The 15878-nt window shown below is 53.5% G+C and overlaps 1 protein-coding gene across 2 annotated transcripts in view; it reads left to right on the forward strand.

Moving 5' to 3' along the window:
* Positions 1-15117, forward strand: part of LOC144951839 (ethanolamine kinase 1-like) — a 74379-nt gene extending 59262 nt beyond the window's left edge. For both annotated transcript variants that reach the window (XM_078882169.1, XM_078882170.1), the window contains 6 exons: positions 3199-3339; positions 4589-4731; positions 9661-9744; positions 10390-10553; positions 12554-12627; positions 14628-15117. In XM_078882169.1, coding sequence (XP_078738295.1) covers positions 3199-3339; positions 4589-4731; positions 9661-9744; positions 10390-10553; positions 12554-12627; positions 14628-14700 — 679 coding nt within the window. In that variant the 3' untranslated portion in view covers positions 14701-15117. The remainder of the gene's footprint in view (positions 1-3198; positions 3340-4588; positions 4732-9660; positions 9745-10389; positions 10554-12553; positions 12628-14627) is intronic.
* Positions 15118-15878: the final 761 nt, after the last annotated feature.

Below are 15878 nucleotides of genomic sequence, written 5' to 3' on the forward strand. Positions count from 1 at the left end.
GGTTACGGCATTTACCGTACCATACTTTTACCACTCCATCCTCTGACTCTGCAATGGGGTGATGTACACGGTACTACTACTACACTCTGGCTTCAACAACCATGATGTGTTGTCGTAGTAGGTGTTTACCCTTTAAACTGGTACCAGTTTAAAGGGTAAACACCTATTACTATATTTTGCCACTGGTAAAGGAGATGTCTCATAGTGTAAATGCTTTACCCCGAGCTCTCAATACTCTGATAGTGCGCTGTTTTTTGAGTTGTACGCCTTTGGGCGTCATCTGGTCCAACACCAATGGAGACTAGGCTCTAAGAAAAGCTGTCTCGGGTGTGGACAAATCAACTTCAAGGACAGTGCATATCATTACCATCATCAGAGTTGTTTCTTTTTGTTTGCATTTTGACTGCTTGTGTTGCGGTTATTGCAAACATGATGCCTTGTATAAAGGTGTCAGTTTTGTAGACAGTTTAAAGGGTAAAACCCTATTACTATATTTTGCCACTGGTAAAGGAGATGTCTCATAGTGTAAAAAAACCATGATGTGTGTTTGACCATCGCCGCACTCGGTCGCAGCCTTTGGAGCGGTTTTGCCGGTTTTTGCCAATTCCGCTCTGAACCGCCGGACAATCGATGATAAAACTGTACGTGCGTTTCAGCATCTGCGCGTTCAGAGTGTCACGTGACCCAAGCCTCGTGCGGTCACGTCACGAGGCAGCGGTGAGGTGCTGCCCCCTACTGCATTGTGGGACAGAGGGGCGAGTGACTGACTTGTAGAGATTTCGGCGGTAGCCCCGTGGGTCGTTCACTTCCAACAGAATTTGAGTTGTTCTTCTTGGTTCTTTCGGTAAAGTCACGTAGAAGGTGAAATAGTAAAATAATAAAAAATTAACATAATAAAATCAAACATAATAATAGAAGGGAAATAGTAAAATAATAAAAATAAAACATAATAAATTAAAACATAATAAAAAGTCACGTAGAAGGGAAATAATAAAATAATACAAATTTAAAACATAATAAAGTCACGTAGAAGGGAAATAATAAAATAATAAAAATTTTACATAATAAATTAAAACATAATAAAATATTTTATTATGTTTTATTTTTATTATGTTGTTGGCGTTACACAACCTCACTAATTGGCCGTGTCGGGTGGTGGCGGGTTTCACGACACGTGTGTTTACGCGATCTCGCACAAGAGAGAATTATGCATTATGGCTGCAGGTATTGTGGTCTATGCAAACATGACTCCTTGTAAAAAAAGGTGTCAGTTTTGTTGCCAGATAGAAGGGTAAAAAAACAATCATCATATTTTTCACTGGCAAATGAGGTTCCAATGGTGTAAATGCTTGCCCCGAGCTCTCATACTCTGATGGTGCATTGTCTTTGAGTTGTGCGCCTTTTGGCGTCATCTGGTCCAACCCATGTGAGACTAGGCTCTAAGGAAAGCTGTCTCTGGTGTGGACCAATCAACTTCAAGGACAGTGCATACATTATCAGATTTGTGTTTTTTGCTTACATTACGACTGCAGGTATTGTGGTCTATGCAAACATGACTCCTTGTAAAAAAAGGTGTCCGTTTTGTTGCCAGATAGAAGGGTAAAACAACAATTATCACAAGAGAGAAACCTCTTGTGGTTAGTATTGGTCGGGCGAAAGCTCACGGCTACGTGCTTTTAAAATGAATGAGGAGCGTTGTCTTCTTTGTTCTTTCGGTAAAGTCACGTAGAAGGGAAGTAATAAAATAATAAAAATAAAACATAATGAAATAATTTCGATGTAAAGCTTTCGTGACTGCAGGGATTCATCTTCTTGGTTCTTTCGGTAAAGTCACGTAGAAGGGAAAAAATAGAATAATAATAAAAAAACATAATAAAATATTACATTTCGATTGAAAGCTTTCGTGACTGCAGGGATTCATCTTCTTGGTTCTTTCGGTAAAGTCACGTAGAAGGGAAGTATTAAAATAATAAAAATAAAACCTAATAAATTAATTCTCACGACGTTTCGGCCACAACGCAAGCAGCCGTCCTCAGGTGAAGAATGTTCTTCAATTAGTGAGGTTGTGTAACGTCAACAACATAATAAAAATAAAACATAATAAAATATTTTATTATGTTTTAATTTATTATGTTTTATTTTTATTATTTTATTACTTCCCTTCTACGTGACTTTACCGAAAGAACCAAGAAGATGAATCCCTGCAGTCACGAAAGAAGCTTTAAAGCGAGAAGCGTTGTCATCGTCCACTTACACATTCTGCCGCTTGATAATTATTCTAATATTTTATCTCCGTCGCGATGGGGAGCTGGGGGAGCTGGTGGGGGGGGGAGTAGTTTGTGATATTTTCTTTGCGACATCAACGTTGACGAACGTTGAATCTGCCCGGCAACCCAATCTGGGGGGGGAGGGGGGGTAGCAGCTTGCCTTGTGTGCCAGGCTGCCTAGTAACGCCGTGTGTGTGTGTGTGGTGTGTGTGTGTGTGTGGTGTGTGTGTGTATGGTGTGTGTGTGTGTGGCCGTGCCGTGTGTGTGTGTGTGCGTGTGTGTGGGGAGCGGTGGTGCAGCGGTTAGCGCGCTGCGCTACGAACCCGGCGACCCGGGTTCGATTCCCGCTCACGGCCAACACCCAGTGACGATTATCTGAACCGGTCCTGGGCCTCCCCTAGGTCGACTCAGCCTCAAATGAGTACCTGGTGCGGTGTGTAAACATCGCTACTGGGGAGACAAAGGCGGTCGGGCGTGGTGTTGGCCACCCACCCCCTCGTGTGCCGTTCCGGCCTTCATAGGTGCTCGCTAACAGCACTTGCCCCTACAGTCTGTTCAGGCTATACAGGGGGTCTTTATCTGTGTGTGCGCGTGTGTGTGTGCGTGTGGCCGTGTGTGTGGCCGTGCCGTGTGTGTGTGTGCGCGTGCGTGTGTGTGCGCGTGTGGCCGTGTGTGTGGCCGTGCCGTGTGTGTGTGTGTGTGCGTGTGTGTGTGCGTGTGGCCGTGTGTGTGGCCGTGCCGTGTGTGTGTGTGTGTGTGTGCGTGCGTGTGTGTGCGTGCGTGTGTGTGCGTGTGTGTGTGCGCGTGCCGTGTGTGTGACCGTACCGTGTGTGTGCGCGTGCGTGCCGTGTGTGTGTGACCGTACCGTGTGTGTGACCGTACCGTGTGTGTGCGTCCGTGCGTCTCCAATCTCTGCCCTCCCGACCCCCAGGCTCACCGCGAGGGAGCTGGCTCGCATCCACGCGATCCACGCGCACAACGGATGCATCCCCAAGCCCAACTTGTGGGTGAAGCTGCACAAGTACTTCTCTCTCGCCGCAGACGGCTTCCCGGACCCGAAGGTCCATGCCAGGTAGAGGCTGGTGGGGGGGAGGGGCGGGCACATCATGGGGTGGGCGAGGGCCAATGCTCTGAACACACGGGGGTGGTGGTGGGGGGTGGTGGTGGGGGGTGGTGGGGGGTGGTGGGTGGTGGGGTGGTGGGGGGTGGTGGTGGGGGGGGTGGGGGGTGGTGGTGGTGGGGTGTGGTGGGGGGTGGTGGTGGGGGGTGGTGGTGGTGAGGGGTCGGGGGTGGTGGTGGGGGGGGTGGGGGGTGGTGGTGGTGGGGTGTGGTGGGTGGTGGTGGTGGGGGGGTGGTGGTGGTGGGGGGTGGTGGTGGTGGGGGGTGGTGGTGGTGGGGGGGGGGTGGGAATGGAGGGGGGGGACAGTAATTCGAGTGTGCTCATTTGCTACCCGGGTGTTGCCCCCTCGTGGTTCGAATCGGATTCGGGGAAGTCGCCCGGATTCGCCGCGTCCCCTAGGGGGAGGGACGGGGCATTGAGTTCGCTGCGTCGCTGTTCAGAACTGCAGCTATCCCCCCCCCCCCCACCACATCTCCAGCCCCCCACAACGCTCGTCCAAATTTAACAACAATCATATTTCTCTAATTTATCAAGCTCCCCTTAAGTAATCGTTCTCGGGGGCGCTGTGCATGCAAAGGGGCGAAAAATAGCAATATCAAAGCCACCCCCCCCCCCCCCCCCCGAGAGAGACCGTGGGTGGGGACGGTAAGCGATGCACACTTGGAGGACCAGGGCACGCAACGGCGAGCGATTTTGTGCGAGGAGTGGAGAGCGATTTTTACTACATTTTTTAAATATTTTTTTACACGATTTTTATTAACTGGCTCTGGCTGCTGTTGTTGTTGTTGTTTCCTCAAATCTTGATTTTAAGCCACTTCTTCCCAAAGTGGTATCGACTGCAAACTTGGTATGCTTATGTCATACTGATGACAATACTATATTCTATCATTAAAAATAAAAAATCTCATTTTTTTTACATTCTTTTTGAAATGTTATGTTTCAGCTTGGGTCTAATTGTCCACGCTCAACTCACGTTGCCTGTAATTGGCCACGGTCCCTTACGCAATGGCAAGCTTCTGGGCCACTTCCTGGAGTCGTGAAGTTCTTCCATTACTCGTACATTTCATAAAAGCGTGTTTAAAAAAAAAACATTTACACATTCCTTATTTTGATTTGCGAGGCTCTGTAATTCACGTCGCCTTCCACTGTCCCCTCGTCCCGTCCGTTTTTCCCCGCGCCGCTCCCGGCAATTTTTGTTTAGGTTTCTCGCGGAGGTACCCAGCCGGGCGGAGCTAGAGAGAGAGATGCTGGGCCTGCAGGAGACGCTGGCCGACCTGGGCTCTCCCGTGGTGCTCTGCCACAACGACCTGCTCGTCAAGAACATCATCTACAACGCAGACAAAGGTGCGGGTCTACGCCGGCCACTGCCCTCCGCAGCACGCACGACGCCAAGATTACACACGCACACACACGCACCTAGCTTACTTACGCACACACACACACGCCTAGCTTACACACACACGCCTAGCTTACATACGCACACACACACGCCTAGCTTACTTACGCACACACACACACGCCTAGCTTACACACACACGCCTAGCTTACATACGCACACACGCACACACACGCCTAGCTTACATACACACACACGCCTAGCTTACATACACACACACGCCTAGATTACATACGCACACACGCACACACGCCTAGATTTACACACACACACGCCTAGATTACACACACACACACGCCTAGATTACACACACACACACACACGCCTAGATTACACACACACACCTAGATTACATACACACACACGCCTAGATTACACACACGCACACACGCCTAGCTTACATACACACACACCCTTAGCTTACACACACACACTACACCTAGATGACACACACGCACACATGCCTAGCTTACCCATACGCGTGCACACACATCTAGCTTGTACACACACACACACCACTAGCTTATGCACACGCACCCACGCCTAGCTTACACACGCCTAGCTTGCACACACACACACACACTACACCTAGATTACACACACGCACACACACCCCTCGCTTATTCATACTCATGCACACACCCCTAGCTTATACACACACACGCCTAGCCTCCACACGCAAACACCCCTAGCTTATACACACACACACACCTAGCTTACACACACACGCCTAGCTGGCATACACACACACCCCTAACTTACACACACACTAAACCTAGATTACGCACACACGCCTAGTTTACACACACACACACACCCCTAGCTTACACACACACGCCTAGCTTGCACACACACACACACCCCTCGCTTACACACACACTAAACCTAGATTACGCACACACGCCTAGTTTACACACACACACGCCTAGCTTACACACACACGCCTAGCTTGCACACACACACACGCACACACCCCTAGCTTACACACACACTAAACCTAGATTACGCACACACGCCAAGTTTACACACACACACGCCTAGCTTGCATACACACACACACGCACACACCCCTAGCTTACACACACACTAAACCTAGATTACGCACACACTCCAAGTTTACACACACGCCTAGCTTACACACACATGCCTAGCTTACACACACACGCCTAGCTTGCACACACACACACCCCTAACTTACACACACACTAAACCTAGATTACGCACACACGCCTAGTTTACACACACACGCCTAGCTTGCACACACACACACCCCTAACTTACACACACACTAAACCTAGATTACACACACACACCTAGCTTACACACACACGCCTAGCTTGCACACACACACACACCCCTAACTTACACACACACTAAACCTAGATTACGCACACACGCCAAGTTTACACACACACACGCCTAGCTTACACACACACGCCTAGCTTGCACACACACACACACCCCTAACTTACACACACACTAAACCTAGATTACGCACACACGCCAAGTTTACACACACACACGCCTAGCTTACACACACACGCCTAGCTTACACACGCACCCCTAACTTACACACACACTAAACCTAGATTACGCACACACGCCAAGTTTACACACACACGCCAAGTTTACACACACACGCCTAGCTTACATACACACACACACCCCTAACTTACACACACACTAAACCTAGATTACGCACACACGCCTAGTTTACACACACACACGCCTAGCTTGCATACACACACGCCTAGCTTGCATACACACACACACACCCCTAACTTACACACACACTAAACCTAGATTACGCACACACGCCTAGTTTACACACACACACACGCCTAGCTTGCATACACACACGCCTAGCTTGCATACACACACACACACACACGCCTAGCTTACTTACACACACACTAAACCTAGATTACGCACACACGCCTAGTTTACACACACACACGCCTAGCTTACACACACACGCCTAGCTTATACACACACACACGCACACACCCCTAGCTTACACACACACCTATCCCCAACGTCACGCGTTCAAACTATTTGGCTGCCGCTGTGAATGTGCACGCGGCGGCGACGACGATGACGACGATGTCGGTGAAGCCCCACTTTGTTGAGCGAACGTTTAGTGGCCCGGTCGCTTCCCCAAAAGAACTGCCCAGCTCCAGTGCGCCTTTGCCTGCTGGTAAAGTGGGCGAGGAAACAAAGATAATGTTTTATAATTTACATAAACACTGCTAGCTTAAATCCGGTGCGTTCAGGCAACTTCTGGGTTCTACTGACCAAGTCTGAACCGGCATCTTGCCGCCTGTATCCCCTCCCCGCCCCCCCCCCTTACGAGCCCACGTCTCAGACCGGTGGGGGGGGGGGGGGCGTGGGGGAACAGGGCAGCCGCGTGCGGCCCGGCATTCTATATTTGAAGCTTTCGTGACTGCAAGGATTCATGTTCTTAGGTTTTTTTCGGTAAAGTCACCGTGTAGGTAAAAACATTAAAATGAATAAAAGTAAAATAACAAAAAACGTCGTGATTTTTATGTTACTTTTATTAATTTTAATGTTTTTACCTACACGGTGACTTTACCGAAAAAACCTAAAAAAAAAAAAGTCGTGATTTTTATTTTACTTTTATTAATTTTAATGTTTTTACCTACACGGTGACTTTACCGAAAAAACCGAAAAAAAAAAAAACGTCGTGATTTTTATTTTACTTTTATTAATTTTCATGTTTTTACCTACACGGTGACTTTACCGAAAAAACCTGAGAATGTGTGGCCCCGCAGATCACTTTGTGCGCCTCTTCTTCTTCCTGCTGCTCCTCCGGCAGCCGTTGTCGCCCTGCGAACGCCGTCGTACAGCGCGCACGTTGTCGATTGCGCGTTTTGGTTGTTGTTGTTGTTGTTAAATGCCTGCGGGCAGCGACCGCCCCACGCGGCCTTGGTGCCGCGCCGTGCCGTGCCGTGCCGACGACCGTTGCAGAGCGACACGCGATCCCTTCTTCCGGCTGTTCTCGATTCTTTGTTTTGGTGTTTACCCCGAGGCAGAGGTCGCAAACGGGTTTTGCTTCCTTACCCGTACCCTACCCGAAATGAGTGACAAACTGTGACTCACCAGTGACTCACGGCCTACCCGTACCCGGCCGCACCAGGGTCGCAAACGGGTACCAGTATCTGGCCGGATACGGGTAGCCGGGTATCGGGTAGGGCACGGGTATCGGGTACCCGGTTGCGACCTCTGCCCCGAGCGTGGAAATATTGGCAATGGATGAAATAAATAAACTGACACCACAGGGAGGAGGGGGGGGGGGCTGTTGAAGCCGGCGTTGTCTATCGCGATGATGTCGTTTTTATTTTTAATTCCTTTCCTTTCCAACTTTGTCAATTTGTATTCGGTGTCGTTGATCGCCTCGCTTTCTTCTGCTTTGCCGTCACGTTTTCAAGGGCATCGCTCGAAGGCTTCTCCGACCTGCGGTTCGCCCCACGTAAAACCCTTCGCCACGAGGCTTTCTGAACATTTCGGTGGCTAGGAGATGTTGACTACCTCGCCCGGTCCGCAGGAGGTCGTGGGTTCAATCTAGACCCTGACGCCTGCTGTGTATATTTGGAGTTTGCGTGTCTCTCTCTCATCATCATCATCACAGTGGCTAGGAGATGTTGACTACCTCGCCCGGTCCACAGGAGGTCGTGGGTTCAATCTAGACCCTGACGCCTGCTGTGTATATTTGGAGTTTGCGTGTCTCTCTCTCATCATCATCATCACAGTGGCTAGGAGATGTTGACTACCTCGCCCGGTACGCAGGAGGTCGTGGGTTCAATCTAGACCCTGACGCCTGCTGTGTATATTTGGAGTTTGCGTGTCTCTCTCTCATCATCATCATCATCACAGTGGCTAGGAGATGTTGACTACCTCGCCCGGTACGCAGGAGGTTGTGGGTTCAATCTAGACCCTGACGCCTGCTGTGTATATTTGGAGTTTGCGTGTCTCTCTCTCATCATCATCATCATCACAGTGGCTAGGAGATGTTGACTACCTCGCCTGGTACGCAGGAGGTCGTGGGTTCAATCTTGACCCTGACGCCTGCTGTGTATTTGGAGTTTGCAGTGTCTCTCTCATAATCACCGCTGGCTATGAGATTTCGATTTAAAGCTTTCGTGACTGCAGGGATTCATATTCTTGGTTCTTTCGGTAAATTCACGTAGAAGGGAAATGGTAAAATAATAAAAATAAAACAATAAAATTCTCACGACGTTTCGACTGCAACACACGCAATCATCATCAGGTGTGAAAACCACAGCAACGTTAAGAAAAAATCGCCACTTTTTTTCGAATGTTCTTGCTGTGGTTTTCACACCTGATGACGATTTGCGTGTGTTGCAATCGAAACGTCGTGAGAATTTTATTGTTTTATTTTTATTATTTTATTATTTCCCTTCTACGTGACTTTACCAAAAGAACCAAGAATATGGCTAGGAGATGTTAACTACCTCGCCTGGTACGCAGGAGGTCGTGGGTTCAATCTTGACCTTGACGCCTGCTGTATGTTTGAGGTTTGCGGTGTCTTTTTCATCATCATCATCATCACAATGGCTAGGAGACGTTAACTACCTCGCCTGGTGTACAGGAGGTCGTGGGTTTAATCCCTACCTTAAGGGCACCAGCTGCTGTATATTTGTAGTTTGAGTGTCTCCCTCTCTCATCATCATCACGGTGGCTAGGAGACGTTAACTACCTCGCCTGGTACGCAGGAGATCCGTGGGTTCGATCCCGACCCCCTGACGCCCGCTGCTGTATATTTGGAGTTTGCGTGTCCGTCTCCCCGTGATCACGTGACTGTGTTTGGTTGTCGTTGTTGTCGTGGGTACGTGCAGGCACCGTGCGCTTCATTGATTACGAGTACGCAAGCTACAACTACCAGGCCTACGACATCGGAAACCACTTCAACGAGTTTGCAGGTGAGAGGGAGGTTGATGGTTGATCCGTCACGCGGTGAGCTGAACTTTTAAACTTGTTTTATTTTACCAAGTGGGGGGTGGGGGGGGGTAAGGCCCCGTGGGCAACGCTGCTTAAGGGGACCAGCTCTGGTTTGGCACTTTTGAATCTGTCAGACGGCGCCATCTTTTTCATCTGCCGCGTAACGCTGCGCGGAAGCTCTGTGTGTGTGCGTGTGTGCGTGTGTGTCAGTGTGCGTGTGTGACAGTGTGCGTGTGTGACAGTGTGCGTGTGTGACAGTGTGCGTGTGTGACAGTGTGCGTGCGTGACAGTGTGCGTGCGTGGGGAGCGGTAGTGTAGCGGTTAGCGCGCTGCGCTATGAACCTGGCGACCCGGGTTCGATTCCCGCTCACGGCCAACACCAGTGACGATTATCTGAACCGGTCCTGGGCCTCCCCCTAGGTGGACTCAGCCTGAAATTAGTACCCGGTGCGGTGTGTAAACATCGCCACTGGGGAGACAAAGGCGGTCGGGCGTGGTGCTGGCCACCCGCCCCCTCGTGTGCCGTTCCGGCCTTCATAGGTGCTGCTCGCTCACAGCACTTGCCCCTACAGTCTGTTAAGGCTACGCGGGGGATCTTTGTGTGCGTGCGTGTGCGCTGTTCCCAGGGGTGAGCGACGTCGACTACAGCCTGTACCCCGACAAGGAGCTGCAGTTCCGCTGGCTGCGGGCCTACCTGGAGGCCTACAAGGAGTTCACCAAGAACCCCGTCCGCTCCGTGGCCGACGCGGACGTGCACAGGCTCTACGTCCACGTCAGCAAGTTCTCCCTGGCGAGTGGCGGTGCCCCCCCCTCCTCTCCTCCCCCCCCCCCCCCCCTCCTCCCCCCCCCCCCTTTCCCCGGCCCCCCCCTTTCCCCGGCCCCCCCCCCCACGCTGCTCATTCATTCCTCCGGTCCGTCGTCCGGTCGCGGTTTGCAGAGGTCGTCGGTTTTTCTTCCGGTTCTGTGACGTGCGCACACACGCACACGTGCACACACGCGGGTTCACCCGGTTGGCATGGCAACACACGCAACCCGGCACACACGTGGGTACACCCTGTGGGCATGGCAACACACGCAACCCGGCACACACGTGGGTTCACCCGGTGGGCATGGCAACACACGCAACCCGGCGCACGCGCGGGTTCACCCGGTAGGCATGGCAACACACGCGCACGTGCACACACGCGGGTTCACCCGGTAGGCATGGCAACACACGCACACGTGCACACGCGTGGGTTCACCCGGTGGGCATGGCAACACACGCACACGTGCGCACTCGGTACACCCGGTAGGCATGGCAACACACGTACACGTGCACACACGTGGGTTCACCCGGTGGGCATGGCAACACACGTACACGTGCACACACGCGGGTTCACCCGGTGGCCATGGCAACACACGTACACGTGCACACACGCGGGTACACCCGGTGGGCATGGCAACACACGCACACGTGCACACGTGGGTACACCCGGTAGGCATGGCAACACACACACACGTGCACACACGCGGGTACACCCGGTGGGCATGGCAACACACGCACACGTGGGTACACCCGGTAGGCATGGCAACACACACACACGTGCACACGCGTGGGTTCACCCGGTGGGCATGGCAACACACGCACACGTGCACACACGCGGGTACACCCGGTAGGCATGGCAACACAGGCACACGTGCACACGCGTGGGTTCACCCGGTGGGCATGGCAACACACGCACACGTGCACACGCGGGTTCACCCAGTGAGCATGGCAACACACACACGTGCACACGCGGGTACACCTGGTAGGCATGGCAACACACGCACACGTGCACACGTGGGTACACCCGGTAGGCATGGCAACACACGCACACGTGCACACGCGTGGGTTCACCCAGTGAGCATGGCAACACACACACACGTGCACACACGCGGGTACATCCGGTGGGCATGGCAACACACACGCACACGTGCACACACGCGGGTACACCCGGTAGGCATGGCAACACATGCACACGTGCACACGCGTGGGTACACCCGGTAGGCATGGCAACACACGCAACCCGGCACACACGCGGACACATCCCCCGTGCCTCTGACCCCAGCCTCTGCACACCGAGCGCGACCCTCAAACTTTGCACGTTACAAATCCCAAACCGATAATAGTTTTTTTACCCTTCTATCTGGCAACAAAACTGACACCTTTTTTACGAGGAGTCATGTTTGCATAGACCACAATACCTGCAGTCATAATGCAAAAAAAAACACAACTCTGATAATGTATGTGCACTGTCCTTGAAGTTGATTGGTCCACACACCCGAGACAGCTTTCCTTAGAGCCTAGTCTCAGATGGGTTGGACCAGATGACGCCAAAAGGTGCGCACATTATCAGAGTTTTTTTGTTTGCATTATGACTGCAGGTATTGTGTTCTATGCAAACATGACTCCTCGTAAAAAAGGTGTCAGTTTTGTTGCCAGATAGAAGGGCAAAAAACTATTATATTTTTTACTGGCAAATGAGGTGTACCAATGGTGTAAATCCCAAACCCTTATTAAATAGGGGGGGGCGGTCTTTTAACTTAACGGGGAAGTGGGGGGGGGGGCGCGGTGGACTGTCCTATGGATAGTTTTGCCTCCCCCCCCCCCCCCCCCCCATCCTCGCCATAGGAATGAGGAATTTCCACCACTGGCCCCCCAGCCAGAGCTTGCCGTGACGGCAGCATGAAAGAGTCGCTCTCTTGACCACCCCTGACCGATCGACCACCGCCCCCCCCCCCCCCCGCGGGTCTCCGTTTGCCTCCTTGCAGGTGTCTCATTACTTCTGGGGCCTGTGGTCCTTGATCCAAGCAAAGTATTCCACCATCGACTTCGACTTCTTGGGGTGAGCTTCGCAAATCGGCGCGCGCTCAAGTTTGTCGGGAAGCGCCGACGGCCGTCTGTTGTGTCGGTGAAGAGAACCGGGGGGGCGGGGGGGGGCGTGCGGCGGTGGTGTGTGTCTGTGGTGGTGGTGGTGGTGTGTGTGGTGGTGGTGTGTGTGTGTGTGTGTGCCCGTGTGTGTGTGCCCGCGTGGTGGTGATGGTGGTGGTGGTGGTGTGTGTGTGTGTGTGTGCTGGTGATGGTGGTGTGTGTGTGCTTGTGATGGTTATGGTGGTGGTGGTGGTGGTGTGTGTGTGCTGGTGATGGTGGTGGTGGTGTGTGTGTGCTGGTGATGGTGGTGTGTGTGTGCTGGTGATGGTGGTGGTGGTGGGGTGTGTGTGGTGGTGGTGGGGTGTGTGTGTGTGTGCCCACGTGCTGGTGATGGTGTGTGTGTGTGTGTGTGCTGGTGATGGTGGTGGTGGGTGTGTGTGTGTGTGCCCGCGTGGTGTGTTGGTGTGTGTGTGTGTGTGTGCTGGTGATGGTGGTGTTTGTTGTGTGTGTGCCCGCGTGGTGTGTTGGTGTGTGTGTGTGCTGGTGATGGTGGTGGTGGTGGTGTGTGTGTGTGTGCTGGTGGTGGTGGGTGTGTGTGTGTGCCCGCGTGGTGTGTTGGTGTGTGTGTGTGTGTGTGCGCTGGTGATGGTGGTGTGTGTTGTGTGTGTGCCCGCGTGGTGTGTTGGTGTGTGTGTGCTGGTGGTGTGTGTGTGCCCGCGTGGTGGTGATGGTGGTGTGTGTGTGTGCTGGTGATGGTGGTGTGTGTGTGTGCTGGTGATGGTGGTGTGTGTGTGTGCTGGTGATGGTGGTGTGTGTGTGTGCTGGTGATGGTGGTGTGTGTGTGTGCTGGTGATGGTGGTGTGTGTGTGTGCTGGTGATGGTGGTGTGTGTGTGTGTGCTGGTGGTGGTGGTGTGTGTGTGCTGGTGATGGTGGTGTGTGTGTGTGTGTGTGTGTGGTGTGTGTGTGTGTGTGTGCTGGTGGTGTGTGTGTGCTGGTGATGGTGGTGGTGTGTGTGTGCTGGTGGTGATGGTGGTGTGTGTGCTGGTGGTGTGTGTGTGCTGGTGATGGTGGTGGGTGTGTGTGGTGGTGGTGTGTGTGCTGGTGATGGTGGTGTGTGTGTGTGTGTGTGTGTGGTGGTGTGTGTGTGTGTGCTGGTGATGGTGTGTGTGTGTGCTGGTGATGGTAGTGTGTGTGTGATGGTTGTGTGTGTGTGTACTGGTGATGGTGGTGTGTGTGTGTGATGGTGATGGTGGTGTGTGTGTGCCCACGTGGTGGTGGTGGGTGTGTGTGTATGTGTGTGCTGGTGATGGTGGTGGTGGTGGTGTGTGTGTGTGTGTTGGTGGTGGTGGTGGTGGTGTGTGTGTGTGTGTGTGTGGTGACGGTGGTGTGTGTGGTGACGGTGGTGTGTGTGTGTGCTGGTGATGGTGGTGTGTGTGTGTGCTGGTGATGGTGGTGTGTGTGTGTGCGCCCACGTGGTGGTGATGGTGGTGTGTGTGTGTGTGTGCTGGTGATGGTGTGTGGTGGTGTGTGTATGTGCTGGTGATGGTGGTGGTGGTGGTGTGTGTGTGTGTGATGGTGGTGTGTGTGTGTGCTGGTGATGGTGGTGTGTGTGTGTGCCCACGTGGTGGTGATGGTGGTGTGTGTGTTTGTGTGCTGGTGGTGTGTGCGTGTGTGCTGGTGATGGTGGTGTGTGTGTGTGTGTGTGTGCGTGCTGGTGATGGTGGTGTGTGTGTGTGTGTGCGTGCTGGTGATGGTGGTGTATGTGTGTGTGTGTGCGTGCTGGTGATGGTGGTGTGTGTGTGTGTGTGTGCGTGCTGGTGATGGTGGTGTGTGTGTGTGTGTGTGCGTGCTGGTGATGGTGGTGTGTGTGTGTGTGTGTGTGCGTGCTGGTGATGGTGGTGTGTGTGTGTGTGTGTGCTGGTGATGGTAATGGACCTGCGTGCCCGCGCGGTGTGGTTGTCGTGTGCCCACAGCTACGCCATCGTGCGCTTCACGCAGTACCGGGAGACGAAGCCTCATGTCATGGCTCTGGAAGCGCCGCTCTAGAAGATTGTGCCACGCTCTCCCAACCTTGTGACCGCACAACAACCACAGACACACGCACGCACGCACGCACGCACGCACGCTCACGCGCGCGCACGCGCGCGCACACACGCACACACGCACGCACACACGCACGCTAACACACGCACGCGCGCGCACACACGCCAAAAACCGACCTCGGCACAAAACGCCCAATCACTTGTAGCGAAAAACACATTCCCAAATGGGTCGGGCCCCGTGGTTGCGAACGGAGCAAGGTGGATAATAATTGTCGTTTTAAAAGAACTGTGCTTTCACCGCTAAATCATCCTCGCCCGCTCCTTGGCTTCTCTCCCCCCCCGCCCCTCTTTCGCCGTTGTCCCCCAGGCTACGTGTGGGTGGGTGTGTGTGGGTATGTGTGTGTGGGGGTGTGTGGGGGTGTGTGTGTGTGGGGGTGTGTGTGGGTGTGTGTGGGGGGGTGTGTGGGGGGGTGTGTGTGGGTGTGTGTGTGGGTGTGTGTGTGGGTGTGTGTGTGTGGGTGTGTGTGGGTGTGTGTGGGTGTGTGTGGGTGTGTGTGTGTGTGGGGGGGTGTGTGGGGGTGTGTGTGTGTGTGGTTGTGTGTGTGTGTGAACCTACCCACCGATTCCCACGCCGCGCGCGAACGCGATGTGACCAACGCCACGGGCGCCGGCCGCTACCTCCCTCGTGGCCTTGAACCTGCTCGGGTTCTCTGGTGGTGGTGGGGGGGGTGGGGGGTGGATGCCCCGGGTCGACCTCGATTGTTTTGCCCTCGCCGGCTCGCACAACGGTTCCCCGCGTCGTCGATGCCGTACGGCGTAGCGACGCCGTACGGCGTAGTGACGCCGTACGGCGTAGCCGTGCCGCCCCCCCCCCACACCACCACCACCACCAAACCCCCCCACCCTCTCCCAACCCGCCCCCCACCCCTTCTCCCTCTCTCTCCCCGAGCGCTTTCGGATTGAACCGTAGCGAAGTGGAGGGGGAGTACGCCACTTTGGGGACCAGCAGTCGACAACCCACGGCGGTGGTGATGGGGGGGGAGGGGGGAGATGCGTGGAGTTTGGAGTTTGAGACCAAACGGTGCCTCGGTAGCTTCCCCCCCACCCCCCCGCCCCTTCCCCCCCCGCCCCTCCCCCCCGCCCCCTCCCCCCCCGTGTCAATCTGAGCCTTGCTGCTGCCGT

The sequence above is a fragment of the Lampetra fluviatilis genome, chromosome 64, assembly GCF_964198595.1.
Source record: "Lampetra fluviatilis chromosome 64, kcLamFluv1.1, whole genome shotgun sequence".
Taxonomy (NCBI): domain Eukaryota; kingdom Metazoa; phylum Chordata; class Hyperoartia; order Petromyzontiformes; family Petromyzontidae; genus Lampetra; species Lampetra fluviatilis.